Here is a 16784-nt window from a genome sequence, read left to right as displayed (position 1 = left end):
CGTTTATGAAATTTTAAATTTTTCCTCCAAACTGGTTAACATTTATTTTTCCTCAAGATTACTTACCGGAAATTCTGAAGAAAACCTTCGAACCTTGAATTCTAGAGGAACTACAGAACTCTATCAATTAAAGATCTCGAGTCAAAAAGTTCCTGCTGAATTTGTTTGTTTTTTTTTTTGCTATCTAAAGTTTTTGAAAACATTTTGAAGAATTTTGCAACAGAATTCTCGGAAGAAATAGGTAAAGCATTTTTTAATGAAATGTAGACGTTTTTTTTAATCTATTGAGTTTGATTTTACTTAGAGAGTAATTAGAATATCTCATATCGGAGAACACCAAAAGCGTTGAAACATTTTTTAAGAAACTCTAGTATGAATTTAGGGCAGATTATTTTGAAGAGTCGAGTTGAGAGATTTGCTTACTGAAATAAGAATAAATCCATGACGAACTCCTGATAAAATGAATACATAGATAGATTCCTTTATCCGGGTTTTATTGCTACAGATTTTCAAGATATTTAACCCGGGACCGGTCGCGTCATATACTGAGTACACGCACCAAGAGAAAAGCACACTTGTGGTACACAGTGTGAGCGTGATGTCACTAAGGGTGATCAAAGAAGCGACTGCTCGTGGGTTAATAGGAAATTCTATTGGCATTGGCGTAGCTAGCTTTCTCTTTTTCTCACTCACTCTCCTAAACAAATACGAGAAAGAGAAGGATGAAAGAGGGGGCACAGGAGTAAGAAAACAGAAAAAGCTAGCTGTCTACAGGGTGCGGCAGGAAAAAATGCGAAAAGTTCAAGGCACTATTACACGCTAAATATGGGATATACATAACTATTTTTTTCATGACAGTGTATCAGTCAATTTATATAATCTAGCACTGAAAAAAAAATGAACATATTTGATGTTTAACATGTGATAATGTAAGCCTAATAAGCGGGTATTAATAAACTGCGCGCCCAATGGTCATTAAACAAAATGACTATAACAGTAACAAAATTAGCTTAAATTTGATGAACAACCAGACCACACTGATCCAGAGCCATGTAGTTTCACATACTAGATGAAATAAGTACATATATTTTATGATACTGTAGAGAAAATTAAACATTTTGTTTTATCAGATACGAAATTTAGTGACCTATGTACTTTTCTGCGGTTTGAAAATTCTGATAGTCTTCAGCTTCAGGCGCCGCCCTGTAAAGGTAAGTGACCAAAATGGGAAATTTTTAAATTAACTTTTCAGAAAACTAGCCTGTTAGAGATCATGGAACGTTGAAACATAGATTGGTTAACGTCAAATGGACGAAAACGAGGTTTGAAGTTGAAAAACACTTTCGCATTTTTTCCTGCCGCATACTGTATTGGAAATTAAGTCAGAATTTTTTTTATCGATAACTCATCATGAATTCCCGCTGAATTTTCTCCAGCATTTTGTCCACAATTCTCCTCGAATTTCCTTTTTGATTCTAGAGCTTTTTGGAAAATTCTTTTGGAAGATCGCTAGAACCTCCCATATCAAAAGTGTTAGAACAAGCTTTTGTTTAGTGTTCATACTTTATAGTGATCGAACATCAACTTCTCTAGAGATTGCCCACACGAATTCCCTAGAAACTCTTTTTGAATTCCGCAAAAAACAACAGCACAATCCGGTGCGCGGATTTAGGTTTTCACGAGATTTGTGCGCTTCAAATCGCAAATGTAGGCCATCTTGGGATTGTAACGCATGCATAATTTAATCCAAAACTTCGACATTACGGAGAATTGGTGAGGTTTAGATTCCAGAAGTTTGCTTGTTCCCGCAATCTTTGGAATACAGAGTTGACCTGGTATCTCTCTACTAGATTGTTTTAGATATTTCATCGAAATGTGAGTGTCATTTCGCAGGATTTATCACTCAGCACAGATTGTTACCAGTTCTACCAAAAATTATACCAGATATATTATATGAAGCTCATATGAAATATTTTAGCGATACATACCTGTTTGATTTAATTTCAAGCGTATAGCAGAGCCCCATCTGCATCGGTGTTAGACGACGGTCTTCCAATTTCACCAAACTTGTGCAGCCAGCGCGTTTGCAGTCGTCCATGGAATCTCCGACTTCTGATTCCTTACTGAATAGTAATTTCACAATATTTTTTTCTTCCGAGATTCGCAGTACATGACTTATCCACCAAGTATGTCGTATTTCACACGCGGTTCACAATATGTTCTTCTTTGTACACTTTGCAGAACTGTTGTCCATAATTCTCACACCATAATCTGCCCAGCATATTCTTCCAGACTTGACTACCTGCAAGATGCTGCATTCACCGAAAAGTGCAGCGAGCTCATGGTTGATTCTTCCCCCCATGTGCACCGGTCACTTGCTCTTCAACAGAGATTGTAGTATTCAGCACGCGTCGCTCGAACTCTTCCACTGGTCTATACTTCGAATCTGTAGTGGACCGTCGGTCTTCATAAACAGTCCATAAAACATTGCACCTGCAGTTGCATTCCCCAGGAAATATCACTACCGCCTATCAGAAAAGCTCCAAAATACTCTTCACAACAACTTCATACACATTCCTACAAATCTCTATCCCAGCACCGATATCACTAGTACTACCTCTGTATCTACCCACAACCATGTACTTCGTTCCGTTGTTTACTTCCACACAGGTTAAGAACCAGTATCATCGACTGCTCTAGTATTGCTTGCTGCCGATCTTAAGCGGAAAGCCGAACATTTCATCAGAGGTGTATGCAAGAACTTTTTCCAAGAAATTCTTGCCATTAACCCATATCCTCGCCCAGCGTTCTATTTGTAGGACAGTCCTTTTGACGTGAATATCTCTAAAATTACGCAACAGTCTTCTGAGGAGTAGGTCATCACATCTATACCTTGTTCATAGTGGACAATATAGTTTGTGACTGTGACTGATTCATTAGGTGGCGCAAACGTTGCTGCAAAGATTACATATTGTCGTCACGATCTATGAAAATTCTGATAGATATTCTACGCGACACTCCTTCAGGGACTCCAGCTGGATTTCTTCAAAGATTCCTTCAGAGATTCCTGCTGTAGCTCCATCAGGGATTCCCCCCGAAAAGGAATATGAAAGAATATAGATTTCTTCTGAGATTTCATCAGGCAATCTTGGTAGATTTTTTTAGGTCATTGTGTTGCAATCTTGAAGAAATCCCTTAAAAAAATATTTTTGAGTTTTTCAGGAATTACTGAAGAATTCCTTCCGGGATTTCCTCTATGAATCTTTCAGGGGTCCTGCTAGGTTTTCAGTCGGGATGACTGCCTTGATTCTTCAAAGAATTCCATCAGGAATTCTCTACGGGATTCCTTCAGGAATTATTCCAGGGATTTTTTCCAGGATTGAAAGAATTCATTCAGGTATTCTAACGGTGTTCCTGCTGGGATTACTTCACGAATTCCTCCTGGTATTTCTCCATAGATTTCTACCAAGACATATTCATAGAACCCAAGGGCGCTGTCCATAAACTACGTAGACTTTTTTGCGACCATCTCATTTAAAAATTATCTCCGAGTTTTCCAAGGATTATAGAAGAATTGTTTCTGGAATTTCCTCTATGATTCTTTCAGGGATCCTGCTACGTTTTCAGCCGCGATGACTGCCTTGATTCTTCTAAGAATTTCATCAGGTTTTCTCTACGGGATTCCGGGATTCCTTCATGAATTACTCCAGGGATTGTTGCTTTAGAAAAACCTGAAAGGATTCTTGCAGGTATTCTAACCGGTGATCCTGCTAGGATTACTTCACAAATTCCTCCTGGTATTTTTTCATAGATTTTTACCAAGACTTATTCATAGAACCCTTGTTCGATTATTTCAGGTATACGTGCCGGGGATCATACTATTATTTCTTGAAAGATTCTTCCCGACTTTTTTTTTAGAGATTCTTCTCGGGGTTTCTCCTGTGATAATACTAGAAAAGTTGTGCTAAAATAGAGCTTGAAAAAATAAAGATCAGATGTTGAAGACTCCCATTCAGATTGAATTCATGTTTTTTTTTTTAAATTTTTTATTGAAACTGGACTGTTGACAACAAACTTTTAAGAAGATTTAAATAGTGGAATACCTTGAGGTAAATAGGTATGTATCACTTTATCTAGTAGTTGTTATAAGGTGTGTGATTCAACACGGAGGGATACATGTATGAACAAATTTTAGGGAGTGGTAAACGTGGCAAGAATTCTAAAAATAAGTCAAAAGTGATAATTTAAGCTGTTTATCTGTCTATATTTTTGACAAAGGTGTGTTGCTAATGGCGATATCTACTTATTAACCACTTATTACGACGAGTGGTTGTTCAAACACAACACATTGGGGGGAGCGCTCAACTTGGCTGATTGCAGTTATTACGGGGATGATTCATGAGCAATTTTTAACCGTGTGTTCAACCACGATTCAAACGTCCGATTTTATTGATAGGAAGGAGGGCTAATTTGGCAATTTCGCGCAAAGAAAGAATCATTTCAAGCATAATTTTTCAATCCGACGTAACTCGAGAATGTAAACAAATCCGGGTTAACTGCTGCATGCATGCTTTATAAAGCAAATTGAAGAACCCACATCACTGTTTGATGATTTATTGCTTAATTTGTTTTACTAAACATATTATTCGAAACGACGTATCTAACTATTTTGATGTTTACAACTTTACTGATAGATACACCGTTTTGATATGTGAGAAAACCAAACGACGTATCTAGCCAAAATCAAAAGTAACAGATACACCAAACTGGCACCATACAAAAGCGACGTATCTGGCATGACGTATCTCTGACCAACCCGGTGTATGTGTATTTTTGTCAAAATTCATTGTGAAAATGATATGGAATGAGTAGGTTTTGTTTCTTACCTAGTGCGTGCTATATCCCTGGTGATGTTAAGCACGAAAAGACTTATGAAAAGTATTTTTATAAAAAACTATTTTAGTGGAATGGTCGTCAACATTGACCATGAATTTACTCAGATCAGTGAAAAAGTTAGATACGTCGATTTGAAAAATTATGCTTGATTTTATCTGCCCGTATCGTTGCTTTTTATCAGTAGGTAGAAAGATTTGAACTGGTGTTCGATCGGCGATCTAAGTACGACCTAAGACAAGAACCGTTGGAAGCTATTTGAAACATCAACTCAAATTCTAACACAGATTGCGGCGTATTCTAATAATACACATCTCCGCAACTTATCACCGTGTTTGGTAGTTCAGATCAGAGTTCAATGTTGGAATTTTGGGGTTACGCAATAACACAAGCAACAACGGTCCCACAGTCGGACGGTTAATAAAAATCTAAACTGAATGAAACATTGTTACTCGTTCAATTCGTGAGTTTCGAAGTTCCTAGGAACGATTTTTTTATCGCAATCGATTAAGCCAAATAATCCCCGACTAAAAAAATGATAAATCTGAGTGTGAGTATGTGGCTTAAGATAGGATATGTTCTGTGGAAAATTTTGGTTTGACGGGACATGCGCATACAGCAATTCTGACGATGCAGGGCTCGTTGCCTGCAGAAAATCTGCAGGCTGGCGCTTTGTGCCCTAGTCAATATCTCTTTGGTATCTTATGTTTACCTGTATTCAGCAGGTATCTGCTAAACAAACGACGATCGTTATCGCATTCACGTACCTCGCTTTGAAGCGAGCGAGCAGTCGTCCTACTCTGGACAAGTGGCCTGAGTTATACCAACCTACCTTAGGCACCTACTGATAAGAAGGCGAAAAATCGGATACAAACGCAATCCCGCGCGCTCAGCCCATGCTGAAATAGTAAAACGCGCCTATTTAGATGAGTAATCGACCCAGTCAGCCGCTGTGCCTGCGACGCCGCTTGTTTGATTTACTACTCTACTCGTTTTTCCCCTAATACGTACGTACTAACTTACACATCATGACGAATCGTACAGGCATCAGCGACCAAAGGTCAGACACCGTTTCGGCTCGGAAATCTTGGTGTAAATAGTTTCAAGGCTTCTTCAAAACGTTTATATCAATTGTCTGTCGTAGTGTTTTGGACATTTTCTGTTTTATTTTTTTGTTTTATTAGATGCGAATCGAAACTTCTTCCAATCGTCTTTGATTAAACCAGGCGTCAACTGTTCCCCGTTACTAGTTGAACTTGTTTTTGCGAGAATGGGGCATTTTTAGCTTTTTTCCTATGTACCTATATTGGAAGGTTTCAGCTTTTAGAAAAAGTTCTCAGATGTTTGGAAGTCCCAATTCCCTTAATTGGTAATCCTAAAAGATATCGCTGGATCCAATTTTACTATACTGCCGTAAATCGCATATCTGTCCCATTTGCTTAGGAAATCCAGCAGAGATGGTACTGATATGCGATTCACGGCAGTATATAGCTACACAAAAACCTTTTATTGAAAGCGTAATGCAATTTTATTGAATTTACTGATATAAATCAAAATATAATCTTCAAGATTACTCAATAACAATTAAGTTTGACACTTTTTCGTTTAACGAAAAATAGGAGTAAGTCTATTACCATTTTGAAAGGCTCCTCGATCAGATCCCTTAAACTCGATTTATGGGTGTGTACTACTAGTGGTACATGACACTAGAGGTAATCCCTCCTTCAATCGTGATAACTTCTCAGACTTCGATAGTTGCTCTGTGAATATTGATATGTCCATGAAGGATGATATCAACGGAAAGTAAGTTTCGGTGTTTATAACGGATTTTGTAGCACCACCCTCATGCTTCAAGCCCAGTTATGTGCACATTGCAGTGCTAGCGACTATACAGCGACTAGCACTACTTTATTTTTACCAAAAGTCTAAGCTCTCTCAAGACTGTCGACCGATGAAACTGATGAATCACTCGACGCACTTCCTGCATGGAATACTTCAAGGCTTGAGTGGTGCTTGGGTTCCTCCAAATTTCTCGACTCCGGACAATAAGGAAGCGGACTCACTGGCTATTATGGGCGCTAAAGAAAACGATATTTACGAGTCTCAAAGTTGATCAGCTGACAACACAAATGAGGAGAGTTGGGTAGATGGTTACACTCTATCATCCCGCAGGTGTCGAGGAAACCATAGTTCAAAAGGTTGGCTTTCAGCCGCGATTTTATTCGAGTAATGTGTCGACTAAATGTCTGAGTTGAATGTAAAAACAACCACGAGTCCAATCAGTAATTCCATATTCAGAATTCGTTTAGCAATTCATTTCACTCGAAATTCTGTCTATGATTATTCCTAGAATTCCTTCCAAAATGGCCATTTAGATTTCTACAGGAATTCCTTCCTCAACATTTTTTTTTGCAGTTTATCACATAATTCGTGACGCAAGCAGACATTCTTCCTCGAATTTATGAAAGGTTTATTTCTTGGAGGTTTGTCGGAGTTTTTTTTGGCTTTCTCCAGTTCTCCCAAGTTGTCATCCAGAGGTTTTGTTCACGTATTTGTCCCCATGAATAGTTCCTTACTCGATTTTGAAGTATTCTTTCCGGATTTCTGAGTTTTTCTTGGGATTTTTCCTAGAGATCATTCCAAGATTTCTGTAGGATTTTTTATGGGGTCTCTGTCTTTTCCCTATATATTCTACTCTTTCTCGTTGAATTCTTTTCCTTTCAAAGTTTATCGAAACATCCTTCAGGAATTTCTCTGGTATTTGAGGATAACTTTTCAACAATTTTTCCTGAGATTTCTTATGTAGGTGTTTAGAGTTATGAATTCCCTGAAAATTGTTTCCCGGGATTACTTATTGAACTTTTTTCCGAGATGTCGCAGTATTCACATGATTTCTTCTAAAATGTTTCTCTAGATTTTTCCGATAGGTCTTGGCGGAGTTTCTCGGAAGATTTCATCTGGATTCCGTCCGATATTTCTCCGGAAATTTCGTTAGTTATACCAAAAACATTCCGAGAAAAACTCCTGAAAAAAAATCCCTGCAAAGCTCCGACAAGGACTATTACAGAAATCCTAAAAGGAGCCCCCAGAATCTTGGGACAATTTCCGGTAGGGATTCTGGGAAGAATTCTGGGACATGGCGAAAAAATCTGTAATAAAAATAGTGGCGTCGCGTAACCTCACTTTTTACCTGTGCACCGACCCAAATACTTGCAATTACAGGGAATTTATTATCAATATCGAAATAGAAATGAGTGGAAGCAGCTATTCTCGTAATTTTCTATTTTTTACAAACAATTTTGTTCAAAAAATTCAATAACTTATACTTGGTGTACACGTAGATTTGAGGTTTGGGAATCACCACTGATAATATTCTCAGATAGATCACTAGCAGGAACAGCTACCAGGAAAACTCTAAAAGAAATCACAGGAAGAACTGCATGGAAAATATGAGCAATAGCTCATGCACTCCTGCAGACATTCTCAAAGGCACTCGGAAAACATATTAGGAGAAAGTCATGGATAAAATCAGAAAAAAAATTGAAAGACATCCCAGGCTCAACGCCGGAAGGAATTTTCTGAGAAAGTCCTAGAGAAGTCTCAGGTAAAACTTCTAAAGAAATGCCGTTAGAACTCTTAAGAATATCCCAGGAATATGCAGGAGTAACTCCTGCAGAAAATCCGTGAGAAACTTCGTAAGAAATCCTTGGAGGAACTCAAGTATGAATCCCCAGTACAACTCATGAAGACACTCTGGTAGAAATCCCTGGAACATCTCCTGAGGAAGTCCCAAGAGGAACAAGAAAAATAGCTTGAACAAATACGGAAGGAATCTTTTGAATCCTGGAAGGCATTCTAAGAGGTATTTCCAGATAAATTACAAAAAGAAGCCCTGACGAAATTTCTGGAAAATTCCTTGCAGAGGAATTGCGAGATAAATTTTAACATCCAGATTAATCCATGTTCATATAGACTTTGTAGCATCTTATTGTTATATCTGATAGATCTAGGAATCTTTCTTTTGTTCCTCTAGCACGGTTATCCACATTCTTGATTAAACTTGCTTTTCAAAATTTTCACAAAACCATACGGAGAATGACGAATCATTCGTATATTCGGTAGGTCCAGTATTCTTCCGAAATGAAAACATTCTCTGACTTCATTGGACATAGAGTATCACTTTTGAATCACTGAGTTTGACCGGAATTGATGATTTAGAGTAAGTAAAAGTCGTAACAAGGTTTCCGTAGGTGATCCTGCGAAATGATCATTAATGCGTATCCCAATTAGGATGTACCCTCCACAATCTGAGAACTTCTTCGAAACAGTGAAACGCTCTAAGTAGATCCGTAAATAACACTTTGTTTTCTGAAGGCGAAGAATTAAATATGTACATAAAAGATGAAACGTAACAAAAAAAAAAAGAAATAAATCGATAGGACAGAAACAAAAAAAAACATGATTCGACCGTTTGCTGCTTTTGGAATCCTTTTGGCTTAAACGCTAAAACGAAAACTTCCCACGTGTCGGGTAAAAGTTCCTCGAAAATATATTCTTATCGCGTAAGAGGGCTTGTGGTTTATAAATTAAACTTTATACATTGATTGACACAAAAAAAATATGATAATAGTTAGATGAGTGTGTGTGTGTGTTCGTGGGTGTACACTTAAGAGCTACGACTTGATTTGGGAGGTGAGTTCGTAGGCGACTCCACCCCATGCCAGTTTGTAGACCCGCGTTCGCCATCTGATGGCCGGGTTCCAGAGGGCGTTGAAGAACAGGTACGGCCCGCTGAGCTCCCGGAAGGCCCACCCCACCAGGAAGGTGAACTTGTTGAATGGTAACGATCCATTCTGGATGATTGACAGTAGGATCCAGTCCGACAGGAACCAGAACAGGGTGTGGATGAGGAAAAACACGAGTGGATTCCACCGGAATAGGATTTTGGCCGCCCAGCAGGCAAACATTCCGACGATGATGCACTCGGACAGCGGTTCTAGGAGGATGGTCGTGGGGACCATGGCGACACGCAGTTTCGCCCAGCGTGTGAGTCGTGCCTGAAAGCTGCTAATATCACAAATGCCGGAATTTTGCCACGCAGGTTGGCTACTGATGGTGAGCTTCCAGCCGGCGTCGTGGAAGCCTTTGGCCAGGAAGAAATCCTCCGCCAGATAGCATCCGAACGATTCGATTCCCCCGAGCTCGTCGAGGACGTACTTCCGCATGAGACAGGACATGCCCGTGTGGCAGTTGATGCCGAGCAGATCGGCACACAGATAGATCCGGGATTGCACCGTCCCGAAGTAGATTTTCTCGAAGGCAGCCGCGAAGCCTTCGCGGTCGCACACGAACGGCATCTGGTGAACGAGACCGACCTTATCGGTCATGTGATTCACCATATCGGTGAGTGTGTCCGACTTCATTCGGATACCGGCATCCGAAATCATAATCAGCTCGTATTTGGCCACCTTGTAGCCCGGGTAGAGATTGTTCACCTTTGGGTTCACCCCGACGTTGGACCCCCCCAGCAGGAGATTTGTCTCGATGTTTGGATACTTTTCCCGCAGTCGGTTGACCACATCGATGGCGGGATCGTCTGATGATTCAACACAGAATAGCAACTCGTACGTGGGGTAGTCCATTAGGAAAAACGTCTCCAAATTGCTCGACAGATTCGGATCCAAGCCCATCAAGGGCTTCAGAATGGACACCGAGGGATACGGTGTTTCACGAGGCTGCGTCGCCGAGGTGGTCTTTTTGTGCAGCTTCAGCTTCCCGTAGGTGATGGCCATCAGGTGGACGATCCATTTCCCGCACCAAAAAATCAAAATCCCTATTGCCAAACAGTGCACAATGGAGATCATCGCCGGTGACATTGTTTTATCATGATTGTACTTCGTCGTAGATTCTTGTTTTGGATGTGACACACCCGGTCTTCCCTTTTACGGATTAATCACGTAATTAGAACACTCCCGCACACACAATCGATTGATTCGAGCACCTTTACACTTAATATCCTACTATGCCTATACGAGGCTGCAACACACGGTGGAACACAGATTTGTTGTATAAATATTCGGATCACCCTGAAGACGGAAAATTGTCACTCATATTCGATTGGAATATATTGATTCTTCTTCAACAGAGTACACACGCACGCAACCCCAACCAATAATTAGACTTCAGATGAGTGTAACAATTGAACTTTTTTCTTCTCTTTCACTGACAGTGGTGGCACCACATGACGGCGGTATGCAGACGATGAGCGGCAGACGTCGTCACCGTACCGAGTCTTTCTGGTTTCTGATAACAAACTCGGGAACGCCTATCACCAAAATATCGCATACCGACCGACCGAAGTCGCGGAGCTCTCGTTGCTGCTGCTTCTGATGATATTGATATTGATACCTCCTCACTATGTGTCACTTGATTCACGTTAATTTCGGTGAGAATCCCGGTCTCCGCGCTGTGAAACTGCTACTGGTTGGTTGACTGCTGGCTGCTCTGTCAGATTGCTAGGTTGCGGCGAGCACACACATTCCTCTGATTAGATTAGCGCTCAATTACCAACGCGACGACGACGACGACGACGCCGAAGACAACAACTTTGCCCTTCGGAGGGTACTGGCTAACTAGCGTTAAAGGGCGCACCGGGTTAAACGAAGAAGCGCAGGAAATTCTAGCAGCGGCCTCCACCGAAAATCGCTGGCTCTGGTCGGCTGTAATTCAAAACGAAGACGAAGAGAAATACATTAGTCATTCAGTTTTTGCTTATGGCATCATACACAGCTACATACTAGACGTGTGCGCCGAATATTCGGCGTAAAATCGGCGTGCATCGGCGTGGGGCTTCTCAAACAATTATGAACAAAGTAAACTACTTTCTAATGATTGGATTGCAACAAATGGACATCTAGCTATGTGCTGCTGCGGAAATTTTTTGGTTTTGATGATGGTAGCCTTTCTGAGAAGGGATACGCCGATCGGCGTGCGGTTTTCACGCCGCCGCCGCCGCCGTTTGCCACGCCGACACGCCGATGCTTCCTGGATCGGCTTCAAACAACATAACCATAAACTTTTTCCACCAGTGCATGGGTATAACCCTCCTTTACCTATCCCCGTTTAAAAAATATAGTATTTTTTATTCTTGTTGGCTTGGGGAGCCGCACGCCGATTCACGCCGATTTCTTATCGGCGCGGCGCGGCGCGGCGGCGCACACCTCTACTACATACTAGTTTAAGTTTAAGTGGTTTCCAACCGGTTTGAAGTTTTGGTTCATTTGAATTGAAAAAAAAAAAACAAAGAAGTTCTACTAAATAATTTATATTAGTTTATAGGGCGAAATATGCGATTTTGGGTTTTTTTGACTGCAAACCATTAAGCATGGACATATTTGTTTTAAGCAATCAAAGGGTAAATTGGTCAATTAACATTTTAATTAACGACTCATGCAAAATATTTCGTTTTACAAAACAAATTTGATGGATTAAAGCATTTTATGTTAGTATGTTAACTGGCAACTTTTGGAGGGTGACTTGTATGGAAAATATCGTACCTATTTAATACTATTTAAGGACAGACTTGTTAGAATCCCAAAACGGCCGCCACAATGGCCGACTTTGGCACCTACTCACGATTTCGAGGGCACAAATCTCTTCGTAAACAAAACCAGCACACCTGAGCTTCTCATTTTTAGCTTATTACAAGTGAGCAAGAACAGAATAATAAAATGCTCTGTTGTTTGAAGCTTGCTTCTTGAGATTTGTGCGTCTTTAGTTCTGAAGCACACAGTTAGAAAAAATCACCGACTTCGGTAATGTTTTACCGAAATTTCAACCGTTAAGTTTGTTTTACAGGAAAAAATCGGTAAAGGTAGCAACTTCTACCGAAGTTCGTTAGAGTTTGACAGATAAACGATAACATTTTACCGAAATTTGTTATTTTTTTACAGAATCTCGTTAAAAATCCATTACCGAACGCTCAGCGGTTGAGATTTCGGTAAAAATTACCGAACGCGATTAGCTGTGCACTGTTGAAGCGGGATTTCAAAACGTTTGTCCTTAATAGTAGTTTACGCAACAATGTGCAGAATGAAGAATTTTACAGCACGAGTCGTGCAACTGGATAATTACGACGAGTGCTGTAAAAATCGAGTTCTGCACCGAGTTGCGTACGTTTTTTTTTTAAATCTCATAAATTACCACTTATGGATAAATTTTAACAATTTTTTTTTCAATAAACTGTTGCGGCGTGTTGCAGTGGACTGTAAAACTGCTTTTCTTCTCCAGGCTGCCTTGATTGCAGCGCGCCCGCCGGTCTCACCGATTCCCCAAGTGGATTCCCGAGCAAAGTCCAACAACAAAATTACAGCAAATCGAAAACATGATTTGTATTCAGCAACAAATTGATATCACATTTTGATATCATTTTATCTTTACTTAATTTGATTTCAAATTTTGCTGTCGGTTTGCTGTCATTTTAAATTAATGTAAATATTTAGTGTTACAATAGTTTTTAAATGTTTTAGTAAACTATGTAAAGTAATTCTAGGGATATATCATTAGTGCAATTGTATTATTGGATTTAGGATTTTATATAAACCGAAAAACTACATTTTTCACTCGATTTTTCAATTTTCTTGGGCTGATAACAAAAACAGTTATCAATTTGCTATCACCGATAGCAGGAATGGTTATCAATTTGCTGTCATAGGAACATTTTTTTGCTCTCATTTTTGATGTTTTAACCGTTAAAACGACCAAAACGACAACAACCTGAGTTATCAAAATTTGCGATATCACAACATCAAAATTAGTTTTCAATTTGCTATCAGACTTTGCTCGGGTTCGGTGTATGGAAACTGCCATGCAGCGACCGACGGACCAGCGGCGAACTCCATAGGGTGGGAAAACTATCTCCAAATAGCTCTAGCCCTGAAAAGGACTCAACCGGACACGCAGGCGACTGGCGGACCAAGGGAATTTCCGGCTCAGAAACAAACGACACACACACTGATTTTGTACTAATTCATTTTAGTTTACTAATTACACTATGTACATAACTTTTCTTTCGGCCATCGTCGGCCCACACTTTTCTTCTGCCGGGCTTGGCTCGCCGGCTTGACTTCTCTGCTGTTGCTTCTGTTCACTACGAGATGCGTAATAATGCTGATGCTCGCGCCACCAAGTAGCGCTTCTTTTTCTCTCGTCTTCGACGGCCGTCGTCGACGACGACGATGGTTTTTTCCTCCTTCTCAGCGTGGCGATTGGCTCCTTTTTGGGGGGTTTCCTTCATGCGAAGATTGCGTGCTGCTACCTCGATTTGCTTGCGCTTTCTTCCTCGTGGGAAACGCGTGCTCGTTAGGCTGTGACCATAGTGGGTAAGGTGAGATGCGATCGGATGCGATAAGTTATGAGATGAGAAGAGGGATGTTTGATAGGCCATAGTGCATGAGGTTTTCAATGAGGGTGCGCATGTTGTTTTCACATCCTTTTTCGCCTCTTTCATGCGCACCAACGACTCGCGTGATTTGATCGATGAAGTCGCTTGTATGTTGAAGCGCTTCTTTGGATGTGGGTAGTGAAATGATCGTTTCATCTATAAGAGGGGAAAGATAAAATGCACCCGCTTTTTGTTTTGCGCGGGTCGTTTTTTGTTTTGCTATAACTTAGTCAGTTTTTATCCTGTTGCAATAGCAAAAACCGACCAGTTCAAAAAAAATCTGGTGTAACTGTACAAGATTGAGATTATTGAATTCATTATTTGAGAAAAGAATGTATAATGTGATCATATCCGCGTGAGCGATGTCTTTATGTATACACATATTTTTACTTTCCGAACTGGGCTATCTGAGTGTTGATTTCAATTTAAGGACAGACTTGTTAGAATCCCAAAATGGCCGCCACAATGGCCGACTTTGGCACCTACTCACGATTTTGGAAGCACAAATCTCTTCGTAAACAAAACCAGCGTACCTGATCTTCTTATTTTAAGCTTGAACAGAATAATCAAATGCACTGTTGTTTCAAGCTTGCTTCTTGAGATTTGTGCGTTTGAAGTTCTGATGCACTCTTGAAGCGGGATTTCAAGACGTTTGTCCTTAAATCAATATGAGACGGTTTCGGTATTAAAACATTACTTGATTGTGCTGACCTCGGCAAAAAGAAACAAAAATTCGGCAAGTATGTATTATTTAAGGGTATAGGTTTTTTTATTACAAAATTTTCGGTGATATCGGGAAAAGATGTCTCTAATAAGTACACAATATTCATCATAAGACTAAGTCGTATTTTGACAACTGCTGTTTGTTTATGTGTTGCTAGCGTTGTAAACAAAAGATAACCTTCATTAAAAGTTAAAGTTTATCCTCAAGTGGAGCAACGCGAGTGTTTACGGATGAGAAGCGAAAATCGATTGTGACCAGGTACTGCTATGAAAAATGATTATCGCTAAGAAAATTAGCAAAAGTTGTAGGTGTTGTTTTTTCTGTCCAAAATGCTGTCAAACGATTTGGTATGCATAACACACTGATAAACTCACCCGGACGCGACAGAAAACCAGGTGCGTCCAAGTCAAATTTGGACAGCAAAATTTGCAAAATCTTCAAAAGAAAAAAGGAGGTATTCATCATAGATTGCGCAAAAAAGTGTGGAACGACTATTGGTATGGTTCAGCGCGCCAAAGAGAGTAATTCCCTGAAGACTTACCCAAAACAGAAATGTCCAAAAAACAGTCAAATTCTGGCGGATTATGTGAAAACTCGGGCTCGGAAACTGTACGACGATGTTTTGAGCAAAAATTACATGTGCATAACCATGGATGATGAAACGTATGTCCAATTGGACTGCAAGACACTTTCAGGGGCACAGTTTTTCACTGTGAAGCGTGGCACGGATGTTCCGAATTAGGAGAAATCGATTTTTTGCGAAAAAATTGGGAAAATGTGTTGGTTTGGCAAGCAATTTGACAATGTAGTATGAAATCGTCACCTTTCTTCACAGTCCCTAGTATGAACGTCGAAATATGTATACCGGAAGGAATGTCTCCAAAAACTTATCCTGCCACTCATCTGAAAGCACAAAGGTCCTACATTATATTGATCGGATATGGCATCCTGCCACTATGCGCGTGACACCTCTGACTGGTATGAAGAAAATAATGTCCAATTTGTGGAAAAGGCAATAAACCCTTCAAATTGCCCGTAAATTAGGCACATTAAGAAGTATTTGGCTTTGATGAAAAGGAAACTACGGCAAAAGGATAGAGGAGCAGAGGACGTCATCAAATTCAAGAAAAACTGGGCCAACCCAAGCAAAACCATCGACGAACGATTGTCCAAAACCTTATGAAGAACACCAAGAAGAAGGTGCAAAGAGCTGGCAAGATCCACGAAAAATTAAATATAAAATGATACCATGGGCTTGATGGTCAATAAACAATGTAATTGAATTTAATTTACAAAACAAATTAAACATTTTCAGATACAGCAGTTTTCAGGCGTACTCATAATCAACGATACAGTCCTTATATTAGGTAAAAGAGTATCAATCGAAATTGATGTCACACTATTTTCGTTAAGAGATCTAGTTTTGCCTGACAAAGACAAAAGCAGAACTTTTCAATCAGCATCCTTTTAGCAATTAAGTTGAATACCATAAAACCTTAAACTTTCTAACTTGCACATGAATAACATGCACTGGACAAACGACCATATCAAACATTGATCACTTGATTCAAATCCCGAACAGAGAAAATAAAATATTTTCTTATACACATATAATAACAAAATGATGCTGTAAAAAACTTAAACGATTTGATGGAATATTATTTTATATGCAATGAAATATGTTATTTTACATAGTGATCGATAGACAATATGATAAATTTTTAT

The 16784-nt window shown here is 39.7% G+C and overlaps 1 protein-coding gene across 1 annotated transcript; it reads right to left on the bottom strand.

The window, feature by feature from the left end:
* Positions 1 to 9235: 9235 nt before the first annotated feature.
* LOC109426032 (ceramide glucosyltransferase) lies at positions 9236 to 11647 on the bottom strand. The gene has a single exon (XM_062856568.1). The coding sequence runs from the start codon at positions 10767 to 10769 to the stop codon at positions 9567 to 9569; it is 1203 nt and encodes a 400-aa protein (XP_062712552.1). The 5' UTR covers positions 10770 to 11647; the 3' UTR covers positions 9236 to 9566.
* Positions 11648 to 16784: the final 5137 nt, after the last annotated feature.

This window comes from Aedes albopictus, chromosome 3 (genome assembly GCF_035046485.1).
Source record: "Aedes albopictus strain Foshan chromosome 3, AalbF5, whole genome shotgun sequence".
NCBI classification, from domain to species: Eukaryota; Metazoa; Arthropoda; class Insecta; order Diptera; family Culicidae; genus Aedes; species Aedes albopictus.
The sequence above is the reverse complement of the archived record's forward strand: the minus strand, read 5'-3'. Positions and strand labels throughout refer to the sequence as shown.